This window comes from Amblyomma maculatum, chromosome 7 (assembly GCF_055883805.1).
Source record: "Amblyomma maculatum isolate TAMU_Amacu chromosome 7, ASM5588380v1, whole genome shotgun sequence".
Lineage (NCBI taxonomy): Eukaryota > Metazoa > Arthropoda > Arachnida > Ixodida > Ixodidae > Amblyomma > Amblyomma maculatum.
Window position 1 is genome coordinate 56,261,145 of NC_139350.1, and position 21,616 is coordinate 56,282,760.

At 43.1% G+C, this 21,616-nt stretch overlaps 1 protein-coding gene across 1 annotated transcript; it reads right to left on the reverse strand.

Moving 5' to 3' along the window:
* Positions 1–3,346: 3,346 nt before the first annotated feature.
* LOC146183302 (UPAR/Ly6 domain-containing protein bou-like) lies at positions 3,347–21,387 on the reverse strand. Its single transcript, XM_084609108.1, has 3 exons — positions 21,106–21,387; positions 19,144–19,290; positions 3,347–4,708 (listed from the first exon to the last, which is right to left on the reverse strand). The coding sequence occupies exons 1-3, from the start codon at positions 21,170–21,172 to the stop codon at positions 4,497–4,499; spliced, it is 426 nt and encodes a 141-aa protein (XP_084465234.1). The 5' UTR covers positions 21,173–21,387; the 3' UTR covers positions 3,347–4,496.
* Positions 21,388–21,616: the final 229 nt, after the last annotated feature.

Below are 21,616 nucleotides of genomic sequence, written 5' to 3' on the forward strand. Positions count from 1 at the left end.
CATAAACATATAGGCGGGGGATATAGTGGGCATCTCTACTTCAAAGGCCCCATTATATAGTGGCAGGTTTTGACTGAAGACCCTGCCACTAACTACGACCGACGCTATGTGTATACCACCGTAGTGGGCAGACCATATTCAAGAAGTTCCTGGCAAAGTTTGACATATGGTCAACTCCATCACCTGCTTTTTCTGGTTTGGTGTGGTTTGTGGGTTTACCCAAAGTGACTCGGGCTATGAGAGATGCCGTAGTGGAAGACTCCGGGAATTTCGACAACCTGGGGTTCTTTAACGTGCACTGACATCTCGCAGCACACGGGCGCCTTGCTTTTCGCCTCCATCGAAAACCAGCCGCCGAGGCCGGGATTCCATCCCGCATCCTTAAGAACAGTAGCCAAGCGCCGTAACCACTGCGCCACCAATTTCCATTCCAATTTCTTTTAAACACGTAAATAAAAAGTTCATTGAGAGTCTCTGTTGCCTAGGCAAGGCTAAGGAACCTAAAACAATGGCTATTGTTAAAGACACTGGGGAGAGCTTTTCCATGCTATGCTCATAGTATGCACGTTTGTCAGCGTATGCAGGAAACTCAAGCAGGATATGTTGCACAGTTTCAACCGAACCACAGTTGTCACAAAGCGGACTGTTCATTTGACCAAAACGGTATCGAAAGCTATTTGTATATGCACAGTTCAGGCGATGTCATGATAAAGTGTTTCTATTTGGCAAAGAGGTAGGTGAAGAATTCACACAAATATAAGTCTGGAAGGGCTCGTCTGCATTCAGTGCTCAGCAAATGTAGTGGATGCATTGGCAATGATTGACACTATCTGCGCTCTTATTTTCAAAGTGCAGCGTCAATCATTGCCAATGCATCCACTACATCTGCTAAGCACTGAATGCAGGCAAACCGTTCCAGACTTCTATTTGTGTGAATTCTTCACCTACCTCGAAGTCCCTGTCTCATATGCACCAAGAGTACTACCAAACAGTGTAAAGTTTCTTTATTTGCTTGTCATTACAATGGAGCTGCATTTTGAAAACAAACTTTGCGAGCCGCAGAGCATTGTTGAGCCGCAGGTCAACATAGACACAAGTAGCACATACTGCTGCTGTTTGCTTTACGTCCAATCCAGCTTGACCGAAACAGAGCCAGAGCTGCTGGAGCTTTCTTTTTCATTTTTTTTCTGTACTGCAATTGGTTTCTAGTATTCCTGCTCTTCAAAAATCACACCTTTGAACCTAAGAACTTCACTGGACACACATCATTGAAATAACATAATCAGGGGTGATTCAATCATAAAAATAATCATCTTGATGTTTTGAGGGCAAATAATGATTACAAGTGCAAATGAAGTTAGCAGTTTTGACAACACCCACAGCTTTCACACAAAAGAAACATCCTCAGTATTCCTATTTAACATAATATAATGCTCACTTTATTAGTTCCTTCTAGCATCTCCTTAGATGAAAATCAAACAATTTTACACATTTCACAGCTTCACTTCTGCGACACTAACCACCGAGCACCGATGTCATCGTGCAAAAAATTGATGCAATAGTACAATTATCATTACTGCCATTGCAAAAAAGTTTTAGTTCAGTCACTGTCACTAGTTAAGTTTAGAAAATGCAAAAAATAATCAATCATGCTAGGTGCTAAACAAGCAAAGAATGTGAGAAAAAGTAAAACTCATCCCTGCCGCACACCTCCTCCTGAAAATCAAACAATTTTACACATTTCACAGCTTCACTTCTGCGACACTAACCACCGAGCACCGATGTCATCGTGCAAAAAATTGATGCAATAGTACAATTATCATTACTGCCATTGCAAAAAAGTTTTAGTTCAGTCACTGTCACTAGTTAAGTTTAGAAAATGCAAAAAATAATCAATCATGCTCGGTGCTAAACAAGCAAAGAATGTGAGAAAAAGTAAAACTCATCCCTGCCGCACACCTCCTCCTGCATCATTTCTGATCATGCCAAAAAGCACGAACGCATGAAAAGTAGAGCCGATATTAGTAAAAAAAATAGATCTTCATGTAGCCATCTAATTTTTTATACGAGTGACTGCATGAATATAACTTTCAGAAAAACAAATGCCATTCACCCTCCTTCAATGACACCAGGGCCAAGAATAGCCATTCTGTTAAGTTCATAAACATTCCATTTTTGACAAATTGCATGCTGAAAAATTCTAGAAAATGAAAATTTCCTCAATAAGACATCATTGGGTACCAAAATGGTAGGTAAATATCAATATGTGGCCAGGAATTCATGGGCCAGTCTAGTGTGTGAAGGTTCCAAAAAGATAATAAGGTCAACCCTGTTATTTGGTCATTTTGCAATGACTCATTTTTGTCCTACCTGGTGGTACACAAGCAGCAAGCTGAAAGGTGACACATGGCATTATGCAGACGTGCCGAAATAAGGCAGAACTGGGTATGTGAGAGTCATGTTTGTTGATTTCCCCAGCTCTGATGTTCTGCACAAACTTTTCACTATCATGCATGACAACAAGCCAAAACCCTACTCCAAAGTTCCTTGGGACTACCTCTGAAATTATTTATTATTAACGAGGCATTTTTCAAACAGGTTTTGTTTGGTTTACGAGTTTAACATCCCAAAGTGACTTATAGGCTATGAGAGACGCCGTAGTGGAGGGCTCCAGAAATTTCCACCACCTGGAGTTTTTTAAAATTGCACTGACATTGCACAGCACACGAGCGCCTAGCTTTTTGCCTCCATCGAAAAGCAACTGTTGCCGCCAGGATTTGATTCCGCGTCCCTGGGTACAGTAGTCGGCGGGGCGCCCTCTTCAAATACTCCACTATAAGTTTACTGACAAAAGCACTATATAAGTGTGGGTGCTGTCACCAAAATCCAGCAAAGGAGCTAAACAAGCCCATTTTTGCCCGACTTACTGATCACATGCACAAAAGATTCCTGGATGATACTAGGCTTTCACTAAGAGCGAGGAGCACGAAGAGCGGTACTTTTTGGTTTAAGGCAGCTCCAAATAATTCAACTAGTGAATGCTGATGGCATGTCCTAATCAAAACGAGGAAGTTAAATGTCTGCACACGAAACACACACACAAAGAAAAAATACCAGCTCTGTGAACAGGTGCTGCAGTTGTGAGAGCACGGCTGAAACTTTTACTGAACTTTTACTTAGAGTTTACTGAAACTTTCTCACTGATGCTTGATACCACTTGTCTTGGCAGTGAAATGATCGGGCCATTAAGATGTCAAGAAGGGGATCAGCAAAATGCACTTACACTGCCCAAAGTATAAAACATTCTGCAAAAGCTCTTCCTAGCGCAAAGCTTTTAGAAAGGTTGGACAGAAAAAAAAATCGAACTACATTAGCAGAAAAATTACAGGAGCTCGAAATATTCCCTCCTGGTTTCTGGAAAAAAAAAGTAATGCACCTGGCATACAATGTTGCAAACAGTTGAGATTCTGTGCTATAGTTTGAAAGCAAAAAAAAAAAAAAAAAGAAAAAAAAAGTCCCGTATTAAAACATCTATTTTTGTAGAAATAATTAAGAACACATTATTTCAAAGCCAAACAAAAGATCTGACTGCATAATTCACAACTTCAGAATGCGAAGTAAGTATTCAATGTTTCTGAACAAATGCAGCTGACACCCAACAATGCATAATCAACTTTGAGATTTGATGTCATTTGTGTGTCTTGGGGAGGTGGGGGAAGGCATGCGTCCATAAGCTATGGACGGATCTTTGCTTCTTTGATGATGCAATACCTTTTCAACACAGCACTCCCCTTTCAAAGATTGAGCTCATAAATGTAACCCTACTCTGAGCATCAGTGCTGGGGCACAAAATTTTCCACACGGCACAAAACTTTCCACAGGGTAGTCATAATAGACCCTTTGTGAAGCTGTGAACAGCAAAACCCCCTTTACCATGGCAGTACGACCCGCCCTAGGAGCAGGAGCTGAGCACACCTGCAGGCTGCTTAGCAAAGCATAGTTTCACTTAGTGACTGCAATGCCATAGCTTGGCAGGGCTGCATTCAGTCATTTTATGGCCGCAGCAACACAGGGAAGAAAGGCGTATGCAGAAAAGGCACACAGCCCTATTCTGATCTCTGGCACCCATAGCGAAAGGGTTTTTGCTGTGCAGACAAAATTACCTCTATGAGTGTTGCACAGAACCTACAGAGAATACAAAATATGACAAGCTTCCCGGGAAAGAAGAAAGCACACCCACATCAATGCCACAAAGCGCAACCAAATGGCCCAAAGAAAGGAAGGTCTTCCGGGGCAGCCAGCCTCGAATCGTGTAACACGCAGCGACTTTAGTCACTTTTTGATGTGGGCTGCACTTTCTGACTCCACGAGGTGCAGACGCAGTGGCTTGAAAAGTGGCTCAGCTACAGACTGCGGAATCGGCCACAGTTGCACGAAGTCAGCTGTCACTGCACTACACACACAAACACAAGCACCTTGGACAGCAGTGCTCTCGCTCAGAGAACCACAGCTGCTCTGGCAATGACTATGAGCAGCAGCAGGGCTATGCTGCCAGTCCAGGGCTCAAGTGCGACTGAGGCATTGCAGCCATCACCGGTGCACGTGTAGATGCAGGCTCGATACTCCCGGTCGTCTCCGGGCCGTTGCACGTAATCACAGTAATGGCCTCGATCACGTGACGAGCAGAACCGAAATGTGCCGATGCGACCTGCAACAGCCACAAAAAAAATGCGCAGAAACGCTTGCAATCAGTCAAGGAATGCTCCCTGTCCCACACTTGCTATGTGAACTTGTAATCAGTCAAAGAATGCACCTTATCCTGCAGTTGCTATGTAACTGCTCACTGAGGTGCACTAACTAGTCAGTAGTTACACGGGTCATAAAAAAACTGTATCATCAGTCAACTGGCCACTGATTTTCTTGAAAGCCTTCAATCAACAATGGGGACAGAAAAAAAAAAAAAACTCCCACAGCGAGTTTCAAAGGGGGTACAGCTTTGTATAATGTATGCAAGACCCTCCAAGAGAATAATAACCTTGCCTGAAAGCTGGCCTCTGCTCCTGCACACTATGAATACAACTACAAAAGAAAAGGTGTGGCTAGCCCTATACGATTTATTGCAGTTAAAATCGAGAGAAGACGTCATTACATACCAATAACTATCACATGAATCCCCCAAACATATTGGCGGTTCATTGCAAACCATATGATATCCCCACCACAAACCAAGCCAATATTGAAAGCAAATATTAGTAATAGTAATAGCAGTAATTTACTGAAACTGAATGGAAGAAAAGGATGCACACCAGCTTAAAAAGATTTGCAAAGCCATTTGTGAAAAGGTAAGGTTAATGCTGAACGCCAGGCTTAGCGTACAATGTCAGTCATGCATGCTTTAACGCTGGCAGCGCGCTGAGCATGTCAAGGCCACCAGCACTCCCGTCAAGGGCACCATGTCTTGGCACTCTGCCAAGTTCGCTCAGCACATCATTCCCACTGGAGCTTTCACCAAGAGGTGAACACACCATTATATGCGCACGCAAGTCTGTGTTGCGAACTGCACAATGCCACAAAACTGAGGGACGTGACAGGCGAGAACATAGGGCAAAAAGAAAGCAAATCCTCCATGACAAAGATGAGGGTGGGTTCATTATGCAAGTAGATACAGTATCTTCAAAAGGAGTAGCAAAAGTCTTGGGGTTTAGGGTATTGCTGAACAATGTTTTGGAGGTGCACTTTCTACAGGGCGGGTAGCAGAGATGCTTTGGAAGGGGCCACATTTTGAGGCCATATGAGCGTGCAATTACGCGTGGTTCTGTCTTCGAGGGAAGCTTACAATTTGTTTCTGCACACAGGTGATTTATGGGAGGGGTTCTATGTGCACCAGCTACGAGACCCAAACCCAAGTTACGCCCTGGATCCAGCCATTTTAGGTATGACCATTTTAGGCCCACAGGCTACTGTAGAATTCCCGTATAGAAAAGTCACACCGACCAGCAAATACCTTTACTATATCAGGGTCTTTGATGACAGCCCCTTGAAGATGCTGTCTGCTAATTAAATGGCTACTTGTTCCTTTATGAAAAAAAAAAAGACACTAAAAAAAAAAAAAAACTCCAAAAGAAACTTTATCATTCTTTTACTGTCTCTTACTGCAACTGCCTTTTTTTTTCTTTCCAGTTACAAATTTTTTTTTTGTTTACATTTTGTGAGTTTACCGCTTTAGCATAAATGCAACGTGGATATGGATGCAAATGAGTTTGATTTCGTGTCAAAACCAAAGCCTTGCATGAGCACAGCATCGTCCTCCGCTGTTTGTCATTTAGAAAAGCGCGTGAAATCGAGCATAGCAAAACTGCATACTCTGCGCTGCCTAGAGCTAAGAATTTTTGGCCGTTTCTTCCTTCCCTACTTCTTGCTGCACTTTTACCCTCACTTTCTGAATGGACTGCACCACCTCCTTTCCACGTTTGTAGACAGCTTTACTTTTTTTTTTCCTACGCTCGACATTCTTTGCCTCACGGCAACAAGGCCCATGTAAAGTTGGCTGCCCCTCAGAGCTGGCGAGTCTAATGATAAAGCTATCTTAAAAAAAAAGAAGTTTTCTTTTGCCTGGCAATAGCAAGCGTGTAGTGATGTCATTTCGTCGGATGCACGTCGCCGTAGGCAGACGCACTTTACTATAACCGAATTTTATACAAAATGCCTTTACTATAATAGGGGAGAGAAATGTACAGTCCTCCACAAAAGACAAACTGGGATTTCAGCTTCACTTTACTATTCGCAACTCTAACGAAAGGGGGTGCTGCGAAGTCTGGCCACACTGGGCAATATGGCGGCAATATTGAGGTCCCCACGTAACTGGTCCCTAAAAATGATTGCTGTTCCTTGTTTGTGATTAAATTTGCAGGGTTTTGTGAAAAGTGGTCGCACTTGTGACGGTTCACGCTTCATTCTGACATGCTCCAAGTGCATCTGGGACTCTCAGACCGAAGCTCAGGTGCCGGCGTCGCTGAAGATCCTCAAGAAATCTTGATCAGCTGACGAACGTGTTTACGAAATCTACCGCGGAGAAAAGTGACGTGTTTGTCGCCGATGCTTCTGAGAGACGGAAGCATGTTGGCACAGCAGTGTGTTTACATATGCTACAGGTAAGGACTGCAACGATTTCGCCGTTATTCAGCGTGAATGGAAAGCCGCAGTGTTCATCGTCCGAGCCTCAGGTCGTTGCGCTTGTTGCCGCTCTTTGACAGCGATCAGCTGTAAAACCCCCTTTTTTTTCTACAGCATTTTTTCGTTTCAGAGGATAACATGAAGCTATTCGTGGTGAGAAGGGTCATCGTGATTATAAAAAAAATGTGATTTTTCACTGGATTTGCCTTGTGCACAACAATGCGTTTAGATTACCAGTGTATTTCACTGAACTAGTGCAACAATTCTTTCATGATTGATGGCTCCGCTTGCATTGCTCGGTGTAAATTTCATCACACAGGTGTCTTGCGTTTACGTGTTATGTCACCACACAGACTGCCTGTGTCGTGCACGTATGCATTTGCTTTCCTCGAGAGTGCGAGCGTGATAAGTGATGCCTTCGAAAAGTCTGTGTGCTGCATCGCCTCTTTCACGTATGTACCTAAGTCTACACTATCGGATACCATAAACTCGTTCTCTAACGAGGTCCTCAGGAATTTTCGCTCTCGCAGAGAGTCTGTGACCGAGAAGCTTGTTATATATATAAAATATTGTGTGTTATTCACACGCTGCTCGCCCGTCTGGCTTGTGTCCACCTTTCGACGAGGTACTTCCAACGCAGTTACAGGGTTAAAAAAAAAACAAAAAGCGCTACGGAAATCGCTAAAAAGTGAGACAGAAAAGTGAATCATAATACTGTGCTTTCCGTTGTCCTGCATGGTTCGTCAGCCTCAATTTCGTCTTGCTGTTTTGATGCCTGCACCAGCATAGTGATTTAACAACTGAAGTGAAAATGGAGTTATTATAGCACCTTTGACTCCCCTACTGTGACCTCTACACAGTATAGTGACCAGTTGTGGCAAGGCACACGCCCTGGATGTGTGTACCTTTATCATTTGGATGCCTAAATCGGTGTCCCTAAATCATTTGGACCATAACATGTCTGAAATGTTATCTCACCCATTACTTTTGAACAGGGCTGGTTTCAAGTTAAGGGAGCATGGCACTGCTGGTTTAGGATGGGTGGCAAGAGAGAGAGTTCTTTATTTCATTTTATTTTTTGTGGCCCCAGCTTCTGAGTTTGGAGCTTTTCTGGTTACATGATAATTAACCTGTTCTCTATAAACTGCAAAGTACCACTAGGAAGATATTTCAGGAGAGAAAAAAAATTCTGTTTAAGGAACAGTCACATTTTCGAGGCTAATAACTCGAGCATGGTACAAGAAGAGCCACTTGCCCATGGTACAAGAAGAGCCACTGTGCAGCAGCATACGATTGTTATTTTTAATGTGTTGTTTTAAACACGTTTCTTAAGATGTTACATATCTTTGGTAAAAGAATTTGAGTCATTTTTTTTCTTCAATTTCAGTTGCTAACTTCCGTATGAAGTTATTCTATTTGTACGCTGTTTGCAGAGGCTTTCTTCACCAAAGTTTTATCATTATACAATTTCTATGAACCATAGTGCTCTTTCATTTACTGCTAGAATTTTTCATTGTTCCGATTGTTTTTTAACAGTGCAGCTGAAAAGCAGCCTGTGCAAACACATTTCATGCAAAATTTTGATAAGAGATTTATCCACTGCTTACTCAAATCTTAAAAGTAAACCTATCTGTAATCTAGCCACGATTGCTTGAATGCGAAAAGAAAATTTCGTATTATTTTCATAAAAAATGGCTACAAATAAAAACACTGAGTTGAGGTACACAAGATAGGCATCACGTTACTCTAGTTTCCTACCTCTGGGTGCAGTGCCCATGAACTGGTAAATTAAATTCAATTATGGAACACTGGAATGGTAGGTAGGTGACACAACTCGTCTGAACTCCATCTAAAAGAGTCTGCTTTGTCTTTTGCAGTGTTGTTTATTGTTCAGTTCAGTTCAGTTCAGGCGTTCAGTCGTGTCCGACTCTTCGTGACCCTATGGACCATGTCACGCCACGCTTTCCGGTCTCTCACTATCTTCTTAACATCACATAGCTTCATCTGCAATGCCTCGAGAATGCCATCTAACCATCGCGTTCGCTGCCTACCCCTTCTCCGGCGACCCTCAACCTTTCCCAACATCAAATCTTTCTCCAGCGACTCCTCTCTTCTCATCAGATGACCAAAGTAGCTGAGCTTTAACTTTAGAATTTGACCCTCCAATGAGCAGTCAGGGTTTATGGTCGACAATATCGACTGATTTGATCTTCTGGCAGTCCAAGGAACTCTCAAGAGTCTTCGCCAGCACCACAATTCAAACGCGTCGATTCTTCGGCGGTCAGCCTTTTTCACAGTCCAACTCTCGCATCCATACATTACAACTGGAAAGACCATAGCACGGGTTATACGGATCTTGGTTGGCAGACTAATGTCTCTGCTCTTTACTAGGCGGTCAAGGCTAACCATTGCTCTCTTTCCCAGAAGCAGGCGTCTCCTAATTTCATGGCTGCAGTCTCCTTCCGAGGTAATCTTGGCGCCCAAGAACAGAAAATCTGTCACAGCTTCCACTTCTTGTCCATTGATGCTCCAGGACTTGATAGGGCAAGACGCCATGATCTTCGTCTTTTTAATGTTCAGTTTAAGCCCAAACTTCTCACTCTCTTCTTGTACGCGCATCAGAAGTCTCTTGAGATCCACTTCACTTTCTGCCATTAAAGTGGTATCATCCGCATATCTAAGGTTGTTGATGCGTTTTCCAGCGATCTTCACTCCAGCTGAAGACTCGTCCAGACCGGCCTTCCTCATGATGCACTCTGCATATAGGTTAAATAGGCAAGGCGACAGTATGCAGCCTTGCCTCACCCTTTTCTCAATCGGAAACCAATCAGTAAGACCATGCCCAGTTCTGACTGTGGCCTCTTGCCCTTCATAAAGGTTCCTGAGGAGACAGATGAGGTGAATTGGAACTCCCATCTCTTGGAGAGCTTGCCACAATCTGCTGTGATCTACGCAGTCAAACGCTTTCGCATAATCAATAAAGCAGAGGTAAATGGGTTTCTGGAACTCTCTTGCTTTTTCCATGATCCAGCGAAGGTTGGCAATTTAGTCTCTAGTTCCTCTGCTTTTGCGAAACCCAGCTTGCACGTCCGGAAGCTCCCGATCCACATACTGCTGCAGCCTACCTTGCAGGATTTTTAACATCACCTTGCTAGCATGCGAAATAAGCGCGATCGTGCGGTAGTTGGAACAATCTTTGGCACTGCCTTTCTTTGGAATGGGGATGTAAACTGACCTCCTCCAATCCTGTGGCCACTGCAGGGTTGTCCAAATCTTTTGACATAATGTATGCAGTGTGTTAACAGCGTCGCGGTTGAGGTTTTGAAGCAACTCAGCTGGAATACCATCAATTCCGCTAGCTTTGTTCTTAGCAAGGCTGGCTAAGGCCCATTCAACTTCACTCTTCAGGATGCCCGGCTCGAGATCAGTAATCACAACCGTCCTATGTTGGGTTTGCACATCCGGGTCCTTCTTGTACAGTTCTTCTGTGTATTCCTGCCACCTCTTCTTTATCTCTGAGGCTTCAGTGAGGTCCTTGCCTCGTTTGTCCTCTATCACGCCCAGCTTAGCACAGAAGCTTCCTTTGATATCTTTGATTGTCTTATACAGAGCTCTTGTGTTCCTTAATTGGCTGTTGTCCTCAACTGCTTGACACTGTATGTTCAAGAAGGCATTCTTATCTCTCCTTGCTATTTTCTGAAAATCCGCATTGAGAACCTTGTATCTTTCTCTTTCCCCCATACCTTTTGCCATCCTCCTTTCCTCAGCTATTTGCAAAGCCTCTTCAGATAACCAGTTTGCTTTTTTGCATTTCTTTTGCTTTGGAACTACCTTAGTAGCAACTTCTTGTATTATATCACGAACATCAGTCCACATCTCTTCGGGCTCTTTGTCTTCTAGATTGTGTAAAAATATGCTATGACGGTGCTGCATGCTAGACATCTAAAGACTTGTGTAAACATACGCTATGACGGTGCTGCATCCTAGACATCTAAAGACTTGGTTGTAATAGTGTACCAAGCACAAATTGTCACAGTTCCTTCCCAAAAGCTTTCGGGCATTCTTAGTCGACACTGGGAGGAGGTAAAAATATTTATTCGGGCACTGGATCTTCAGTAAAATAGTTCGCAAACTAGCCTCCTTGGAACTCAGTATTGTGCTTATTTATGATTGTAAATACTTCATAATTTTGTACATTAAAGCCCCACTCCACTTAAGGTTTAAATCTGTAGGACATACAGTGACAATTTTTCAGTTAAACATTTTCTAGTGCCTCACGTACCTCACACATTGTAGCTGATGGTCTTAAGCTTGGTTTCTTAACTTACAAATGATTTATGGTGACGAGCAGGCTTCATGTGTCTTTATACAAACCCATCAGTTTATTGCCAACCTCTTCCATATTTCATATATCGTTCAGATACTTAGCTTAATTCCTTTATTTTTTTTTTTTTTTTGTGGTTGGTTTTGTTAAGCCCAGCAAAGATTTGCTTGATTGAAGTTCTTACACTGTATTTCCTTCTCTTGACATTTCCTTGTGCTTGGATTCTCATAAGTGTTGCATGGCTACTGTCGATGGAGATTGGCATTCATTTGAAACACAATACTTTGGTGAGTGCAGTAATATTTCGTCAGTTAATATGTATGTTACTGTTGTGCAGTAGGGATTCTGCAGGTCTGCCACTCACATACAAATGCATGCCTCCAGCACCTGCCTCAGCAACTTCCTCTATTGACGTCTTCCTCCATTCCTTCCTCTTCCTGTATTCCTCTATAAATGAGGACAGGTCCACTTTATGCATTTGTTATAGCTGTTAAAAGATTAGGACACAGAAGAACAGTGCAAAGCTTTTAGGGAGAAAACTAGTGTATCATTCCCTGATTTGTAATAAAAATAAATCATGTATTGTCCGAGTGTGCGTTTTCATGAGAAAATAACACAGTTCCTGCTCACTGCAAGCTGATCCCTGCATTGCCGGAGTTGTAGCAGGAAAAAATTGCTCCAAAAATTAAACACTGATACATATTACTCATGTGTTAACCCCAAGTGAAAGCATAAAGTCTGGCTTCACTGACTGTAGAAACGCTATGTTCCAACGAAAGGCTGTGGTGATTACCTTGTCTGTATGTGGTAAGTAGTTTTGCCTTTCATGTAAGCTGCATTGCAGAGCAGCTAATAATGCATACTTATGCTTTATGATACATGGCTGCCATATCTTATGTTCTTTCTTTACCTGACAGCCATTTATAGTTGCACATAACTCGAACAATGCCACACTTGCTGCTGTTGCCTACTTGGCTTCAAAAAGGTGTCAACTGGAAATGTGAGAAAGGTGCAGATAGCAATACTTTTCAGCAGAACTCTATATCGAGCGCAGGCATGTATTCAGGTACAGTATGTCGCTACTATTTAGACATTGATGCAATAGTGCTTTGTTAACACAAGGGTGCATTTTACTGAAAGTAGTTTGTGACACCTTTCTGAGTTAACTTGTTGCCGAGACTGAGTGGCTTATTTAGCAATTAGGAGGATGCAACAGCATGTGTGGCTGGGTGTAAACGTTTAGTAATGCTCTGCAGCAAAAAGAACAAGAAATCTGATATCAGGTGCAGGACACAAATGACATATAATGCTTGTGCCAGATTATGTGCCTTTAACCTTGTATTCAGCAGTGTGAAAATAGAGCATTCGAAAAGTGACAGATGGAAGTCTTGGTCATCTAGTATCAAAGAAAAACAAACAAGGGTTGAGGGGGAGCCTAGTTCGGAAGCAAAAATTTCAACAAGACTTCTCTTTGGCCCAGGTGAAGACATACCCTTTTGTTGAAATGTTTGCTTGTGAACTGAGGCCAAGTCGACTGTAAACTGAGTCAAGCTTGCCGCAGAGCATCTTTCTATTCCCATTCCCTGCATTTTTCTGTAAAAATGTTGAATAAAGGTGAAATTGAATGCTCATTGCAACCCTTACTTGGTTTTCTTTGAATGTGTGTACATCTTCCCTTTATTCTTCCCATTCCCTTATTCTAACCCAGTTATGTAGTGAGTGCTTATGCACATTTGCAATACTCGCGTGTACTGCACAAGTCGAAAAACATTCTCAAGAAGCTGTGGAATTAATTAAATATTAGCTGCTGTGCAGAAAGCCATCACCTTTAATAGTGTGTCATTGAACAAGAAAAACTGATTAGTGCATCGGCTTTCTCGTACAGCTGATGGGCCTCATCCTACCAAGCTCCACTTGACAGCTGTCTTAGGAGTCTCGGCATTTAAAGCAGCCGCAAATCATTCTTGCAATTAATCGCTAGGTGTCCAAGAAAGCACTCACTACGTATATGCAAGGAAGGTTGTGTGCATCAGTTCTGTACGGCCAATCTGTATTCACTTTCACTTATTCACGGGGGTCATTTATGCTGCATTTGACAATGCGATGTTTGGATATATCTGTAAAATCATTCATTTGTTTTACTGATATCCTTTTCTTACTGTGAAATTTTTACTCCACATTTACTTCAGCATATATCACATGTATGGAATATCCTAGAACTAAACTTCATTGGGCCAGGACGGATGAAAGGCAAGTGTGTACGGACATCAAGAACTTGAGCTCAAAAGATGAGCTCATCTAAGTTTCATTTTGAGTGCCAGCATAGATAAGCTGTTGATTTCAGTATAATTTTGAGTTAATTGAACGACCCCTTAATTGTTTGATTAATATAGTAATAAGCTAATTACAGTGCTATTAAAGAATGAATTGCTGTGAAATGCTATCATATAGTTTCTGACTGTGGTAATAAATCATTTTGAGGCATTTTAAATGCCTTTCGGTCTTTAATGATGGCGTGACGGGTTCATTTCGCGGCTGAAACGAAAATCCTTTGGCTTGAGGACTGCTGCTCTGTTAATTGGAGAGGTGTGATGCGCATGCATTGCAAGCACTTGACCAAATGAGTGCCCTGCAAGCGAGCTTTGTCGCCGGCAAATTACAGGCTTATTTGAGAATATCTTTAAAAAAACAACAACAACAACAACAAAAAAAAACAAGGTGCCGGCTAGATCAGTTTTCCGCACGGTCGTCACCTGTCGCCGACAAAACTATACCGATTCTGGGATCTTATTCAAGGGTGATAAGCTGCAACGCGAAAAGTGAGCGGCCGCATATGTGAGCGCGATCACACAACGAACCCAATTCTCATAGCATGCGTGGTACAAGGTCGACGGAAGTGTCACGCACTGTGTGGCCTGCAGATCTCGAGACGCATGCTTGACGCGGCGAAGAATTAAGCCGATCGTCGTAGACTGCTCCCTTACGTGCATTTGATGATGACGTACTTAGTAAAACGAACTTAAAAAGCACTATGATCAAGCTGTCACAAACTAGGAGTCGTTTATACATGCGCCGATTGAATTTTGTATGTGACGTGAGAAGTCAAGTTGTGTAGTACGTATTGTTAACTCGTACTTATCCGTAGATGTTCCGTGCCTCAGAAAGGTTAGTAGAAGGCAGTTGATACTAGGAAAGAAATCGTACAACAAAGACTGACGAGACTATGTATATATTGTCGCCGGCACTTTCAATGCGTTCTGTGGAGATTGGAAATGCACCGATTCTCTGGCGCCGATCGCTGCAGCACGAAGAAAATGCATGAAAGGATGTGCCACTGTGCTGACACACGCTGCGGAATCGATTTGCCGTTGTTTTTTTCCTTTTTCGCAGTACTACGAGTGCTTTGCTAGCAGGTTTCCACAGTGCAAGCAAGAGGTGTCTGCTACTGAACCTCTTTGGCACGTTGCATGGTTTTGCAGCCAGGTGCTGCATGGATTGCTGGAATCGCAAATAGCGGGGTTCTACTGTATGCACCCCCATAACCTAGCCAAGGGTATGCAACAAAGCAACAGATGGGTAAAAGACATGTTCTATCATACCGCAGTGCTTCAATGAAAGGACTTTGAGTACACTATATTTACGGGGTTGTAAGTCGATTCAAACGTAAGCTGATCTCTCTAATCGGGTGACAGAAGAAAAAAAAAAAAAACATTGACAGTCCCATGCTTTAGCTTTGATTGTAAGTCGGCCCCTCCACTTCGGTTTTTTAGAAATAGAAAAACCAGGTTGACTTACAATCGCATAAATATAGTACGTTCAGAAACTTCGATGCTTATATGAGGAAGGAATGTGAGTTGTTTGCAAATGTTATGCCCAAAAATTAGTGGTGGTACTTTACTACTGGTAGTGAGAATTCATTCAGATAGTAAAGGGTGGAATCAAAGTGCAGTCTTTGTCTAAGCATGAACAAAACAGCCACTGGTTTTTGCACAAAATGATTTTTAGCTTATTTATTTAGTTAACTGTCAGCTGCATTTGTCCTTCACATGTTGTAGCATTTGGTTGGTGCAAACGAAACAGCATGAGAGAAGTAAATCAATTACAAATCTTTAGCACCCATAGCAAACACCATGATGTGATCTGCGTAAACATTGCAGATTAATAAAGCACGAAGTTAAATTTAGATGCTATAGTCCTATAACAGACTATCGAACTTAAATGAGAAGTTTTCGGCTTTGTCAATATAAGACATATTGGCGAAACCAACGCCTTGTTTGAAAGGATGACACAGCACAAGGTGGATGTCAGAGAACAAATGAAAGACTCTAGCATGGTAGCCGAACACTGAGACATTTGACCACAGGACTGTCTTCAAGAAAGATATACTGTGCTGGACACAGAGACAAGCCCACGAATGAGACTCTTGCTGCAACCATGGCACATTCTGTGGATATCGGGGAATGAAAACCAGACCCCAAGATTGCCCCCCTCCCTTACATCCACAGGCTACATTGTGACCTGGCGGATGACTAATTGAGGCGCTGTTTAAAAAGATAAAAAGGCAAAACTGCAACTTGCCCCAAAGTCACACCTGATGAAGGAACCAAGTAAGTTCCGAATTGTTTTTCTCCCTTTTTAGTTGCCATTCCTGTCTGGTTTGGTTTATGGGGTTTAACATCCCAAAGTGGCTCAGGCTATGGACACTGTAGTGGAGAGCTCCTGAAATTTTGACTAACTGGGGATCTTTAATGTGCACTGCCATCACATAGCAGACGGACACCTTGCTTTTCGCTTCCATCGAAAAGCGGCTGCCGCGGCCGGGATTCCATCCTGCATCCTTGGGCACAGCAGTCGAGCGCCCTAACCACTATCTGAGATATAATTTGCTATAAGCAATTACAAAGTGAATTAATCCCACAGTAAAAGATCCAAAGAAGGGCGGAGATTGAGGAATGTATGAATTCAAGTGCAAAAGGGGGGGGGGTCAGGACTTTGAGCCAATAAATAGCTTGCTTGGTTTCCCCTATCAGGAACACACAAGGTTTTCATGAGCATCTACCACAACAGCAAAACTAGGCTGCACAATTTGAAAGCCCATAGAAAGGCCTTACTGCCATCGCAAACAGCAAAGTTCATTGTTCTAAATGTGGGTGCCCCACTGTCTGATTTAGAGCAAAACTGAAAAACTTTGAACTGCTATAACACCGCTTATATTTGTTATATCAAAAAAGTGCTCCTATACTCGGGGACAGTTTTTCTTGGCAATGGAGCCAAAGCTACGGAGCCGAATCGCATCATCTTCCTGCGCAACTGAATATAGTCCCTAGTCACCCCCATGATCAATTTCTACAAAAAACAAATTGAAATCATAGCGCTAGTTATGTACGGTATATTTTTTATTACGAAACCAATTTTCCGAAACGAAGCTGTTATACCTAAAACACTTTTCTTGGTTCCACCGGGTTTTCTCGTCTGATGTCAGTCGCGGGTTTTCGAGATGCCCCAACTTTGCAGACAAGATGGAGACAGCTGCCTGTTCGGGTCGTTCCGGTTGTTCTGGTCATCCACTCCGAAAGGGTAGGAAGCGTTTTTACCAGACAAGATTCGAGTCAAGCTCAAGAGACGCTGGTTGTCGAAGCAAACGAAGGAAATGATCAGCAACGTCTATGCAAACTGAAAGCCACGCGGTAGAACTACACGGCGGAGTGACACGTTTAAAGACGCCTCACCTCCCTACCTTTGCACCCATTGCCAAGAAAAAGTGTCCCCGAGTATAACATTGCATTCATTAGGCTTTCTAATACCTAGCAAAGTGTCCATGTGTTTTTTGTAGTGTAGTTATTTTCTAGCTGTTTCCACAACCAACAAACAATTAATATTTTATTTTTTGAACTAATTGGTCAATTGGAAAAATAGTTGTATATTTGAGATCGGTGCAAGAAACTGAATCAGAATAGCGGGTTTTATCAAATTTGGTCAAAAATTGGAATATTAGCAGTAACAGCCATGTCGCCCTTTAACAAAATCGATACCCATCGAGGTTCAAACATTGAAGCTGCCTCTGCACTAACTAGTAGGTCCCGCATGATGTGCTGATGGTACCGCTGACAACACTGTCTAATATTAGACATGAGTACATGCGGCAGTCTCAGTCACATGTGTTCTTCCACCTCGTCTAGCAACACAGCCTTGTTCCTTGTTTATGTCTACCACACTGTTGGTCGAGTTGTGCAACAGAATAAAGCACTCGTCTAGCTGGTGTCCTATTCAGGGCCAGCGAGCAGTGCACAATACTGTTGGCCTTAGTGCCCAGTTATTGTGTGCTGCTTGCTTCACTCCCCAAGTTTACCTCGGCTTCCAATGGATCGGTACTAACTCAGACACATAAAATTGAATTATTTCCTTCAAATTGATTTGGAAAAGGCCTCGATGTATTACACAGCATTAAATTACACCTTCAATCACTGCATGCATACTTTTTTTACTCTCACTGTCACATTTTTATCCATTGATTAGCAAGAACATCAGCCTCCGATGAAAACCTTCACCATGTAGCACTGAATGAGGGCAGTCGGCACTTGATGTACTGGATCTCATTTCATTCAAATGAGATTAAATTTTACAATTAATGTGATGGGGGAATACGACAACAATTCTGAAAGGCTACAACCTCCAAAGCAAAAGTTTTCCTTCTCACTGCCATCTTTTCATGACAGCAAGAATGCAAAAGGTATGTAACCTGCTTCTTACATACATTTCTAGAAATACCTCGGACTATATTGCATTCACAAAGGTCGGACGTGTCGCATACACAAAACTAAACAGAAAATTACATTATTAAGAGCAGCATATCAGTCGTATCAGCACATTAGTTACATTTGGAGAACCCAACTGCACTATACTTATACTCCATCTCAAAAATTGTTGGCAGCACTTTGAAACCTACAACTCTCCAGTGCAATCAAAGCCTAGCAAATAGCCCCTCAAACACTTGCACAATGAGCTATAGTTAAAAAATATGTTCATTGCGATAATTGGATAGTCTTGCCGTTTTCTTTGGAAAGCACAAGCGTTTCATTTACTGGTTGAAGGGCCCACGAAAAGCTGTTTGCTTTCATAAGCAATAAGTATCCAATCGATCGTCCCTGCAACGCAAAAATATTTAAGCTATCTTCACCAGCACCAAACATATGGGCGATCAAAAATGATTTTCCCTCTCTGCCCCTTAAATCAACCGGTGCCGGCGCATAAGAAAAAAAAAAGAAGAAAAGTCGTGATGCCTGTCATGCCCGTGTAACTTGGAAGCATTCAATGAGTGGGCATGCTCCGCAAGCTCCAATGACATCATGGGGGAGGTTTGCGTGTGGTGCGGAGCTGTGTCACCCAAATCAGTTGCAAACGATCAGCAGCACTTTTTAAAAATTAATTGTAAATTATAAGCTCCCGGTAAAGCTTCCAAACGGAGCCACCAGTCACGGGTGACCGGCACACATCATTCCGACTGGCTCTGATCACCCTCACTTCCAGGGTGCTGCAAACCACCTGTGAGATTGAACTGTAGGTGCACTAGCAATCACTTCTACCATCAACAAGAAAGAGGGGGCTAATGAAACGCAAATGTAACCATTTGACTGATCCCAACTCACCCTCATACATGCCTGTGGCCTTGACGCAGTAGCTGGCCTCAAACAGGTGATCACAGCTTGCTGGCTCTGGGCTGCTGCTATGGTCCCATTGCTCCGAGCAGTGCAGATGCTGGTTAGAGTCACACTGATGACAATAGATGGCCTCCACTGGAATTCAGTCAAACACAATCATCCTCCGCTCATGAACCAAAGCTTGCACACAGCCCATTTCTCTCGATAAGTACACAGAAGACAATGTCAGCGAAAAGAGCAAAACAGACACTATAGCCAGTGTGTGTTTTGTGCTTTCTGCTGTAAAAATAATAATAATAAAAATAAAATAATGTAGTATCAATACAAAAGTAAGTCAACTTTAAAAAGTTTCCTGATCATGGAACCAGTGCAAGAACAGACTATTCTCACAGCACGCATTCAGTGATTGTGTGGGCAATTAAATTCCTTGTGCACTGCACTTCTCAATCCTGGACTCCATGCCCAAGTTGCAAAAAGAAATTAAGTTCTTTCTCTACTGCTGCTGCATTCTGCAAAAATTAGTGCCATAATGCAACCTGACTAAAGCACTGACAATGCCAAAGGCTCGTGCAACTGCTCTAGGCAACACATAAAAAAAGAAGCAAAATACCATGCAGTGTCAAAAGAACCTGTGCTGTGAATTTCCCCAATGTGGAAGTTCCATGTGGCCAGACACTAAGCCGCAAGTAAAGAAGTGAGTACAAAACATAAAACCGAGCAGAGGACAAGACATCTGTGTTGTCCCCAGCTCAGTTTTGTTTTGTAATCATGTCATACCAACTAGCCCCTCATCCCTCACTCCTGGAAAGAGAGGAGGAGGTCTAGGCTATCTTAAACCTCCTCCTCGCACAGGTGAAATGAAAATATGAAACAAGCACATTAGAATGCGTGCTGTGAATTTCCCCAATGTGGAAGTTCCACGTGGCCGGACACTAAACCGCAAGTAAAGAACTGAGTACAAAACATAAAACCGAGCAGAGGACAAGACACCTGTGTTGTCCCCAGTTCAGTTTTGTTTTGTAGTCATGTCATACCAACTAGCCCCTATCCCTCACTTCTGGAAAGAGAGGAGGAGGTCTAGGCTATCTTAAACCTCCTCCTCGCACACGTGAAATGAAAATATGAAACAAGCACATTAGAATGCGAAAGCGCAGCAACATCACAAAAAAATTTGCCGGGTGCACCAATGTTTATAGTGGAGTTTGCGATCCCCTCGCGTTCACGGTAGCAAACGTGATGAACCTCAGCACTGGCAAGTCAAAACTACCAAAGCAGAATCAAGCAGGCCACCATGCTCTCAGCCACATACCCGGCCGGAACGCGTCGCTTTGTAGCGAGCAAATCGGCAGGAGGTCGCCGCCCTTTGTTTGGTGACGCCCGCGTCACTCACCCGTGTGACACGAAGCGTACCCGAGGCGATGGCCGGCGCTCTACCATTTGTGACCCAATGAAAAACGAACAAGCATTTGCATCGTAACCGCGTCCTTAAAGCTGCATCTGGCACCGCACCATAATAATGCTGCGCTACGGTCTAGTGAGGCGCCGGCACCTTTTGAAAACAGGAATACTGCGAGCCGCGCGGCCTACAACGTCCAGCGACAGTTACAACTCAGAACATGAGACAGGGCTTACAGCGAGCTTGAGGCCAGTCAAAATCCGCTCCAAATACCTCCATAAGTAGACGTAAAGGCCACTTCCACATGACGTGGCCTTTACGTTCCGCAGAGATATTTTGGATCGATCAGTGTATCTGAGGCCTAGACAGAAGAGGGTGTGACCAGTTATGGATAAGCGTCGGTTCCGCGTGCCTGCAAGTCGCGTCTTTGTGGCGACTTGCGGCAAGCAGTCCAGTAGATGTCTAGACAGACGCCTCTAAACAGTCGTTTACCTCGAAATCCAGGGATGTGGCAATGATTACGAGTTCTGAAGGAGAACAAATCGCGTGCTCACCCGACGCCAAGAAGCAACTCATAACCGTCGCTACTGCTGAGACAAGCAGCCACCAACTCGATGCCATCGCCAAAGAAGTGCTCCGTTGACGGACACTTGCCACAGCACACAGCAGTCCCCAAGCGCTTCCAGGTATGATATTATCGCGTCGCGTTTATAAAAACGATCGAGAAAAAACTTTCAAACTTTTGTTGACACCACATTCCACACGCGACCGCAGCCAGCGCCTCCTGAGCGCTAGCGCCGTTCTCTCCCCTTGTGGATGGCTGCGCAAGCTCAACGGAATCGCAAAACAAACAAAAAGGGCAGTAGCGCGTGGCGTGACACACGATCTAGTTCAATAAAATTTTGAGTTTCAAGAATTTTTCATTAAAGACAATTTCAGACACATATTTAAGCAGCGAAGTTTCAATTTCAAGTGCACGCTTTTGTACACGTTCGCTTGTCTTCGTAGCGCTCCACAGGTAGATGTACGAGACTTGGAGGTATAGTTCACTGTAATTACTGTAAT

What these genes read in the sequence shown, in the direction of transcription:
- LOC146183302 (XM_084609108.1), bottom strand. Translation starts at nt 21,172, where the DNA reads ATGGCATCGAGTTGGTGGCTGCTTGTCTCAGCAGTAGCGACGGTTATG. An exon ending in GAGTTGCTTCTTGGCGTCGG is followed by an intron (nt 19,291 to 21,105) that starts GTGAGCACGCGA and finishes ACTGAATTCCAG; the next exon opens with TGGAGGCCATCTATTGTCAT. An exon ending in GGCCACAGGCATGTATGAGG is followed by an intron (nt 4,709 to 19,143) that starts GTGAGTTGGGAT and finishes TGGCTGTTGCAG; the next exon opens with GTCGCATCGGCACATTTCGG.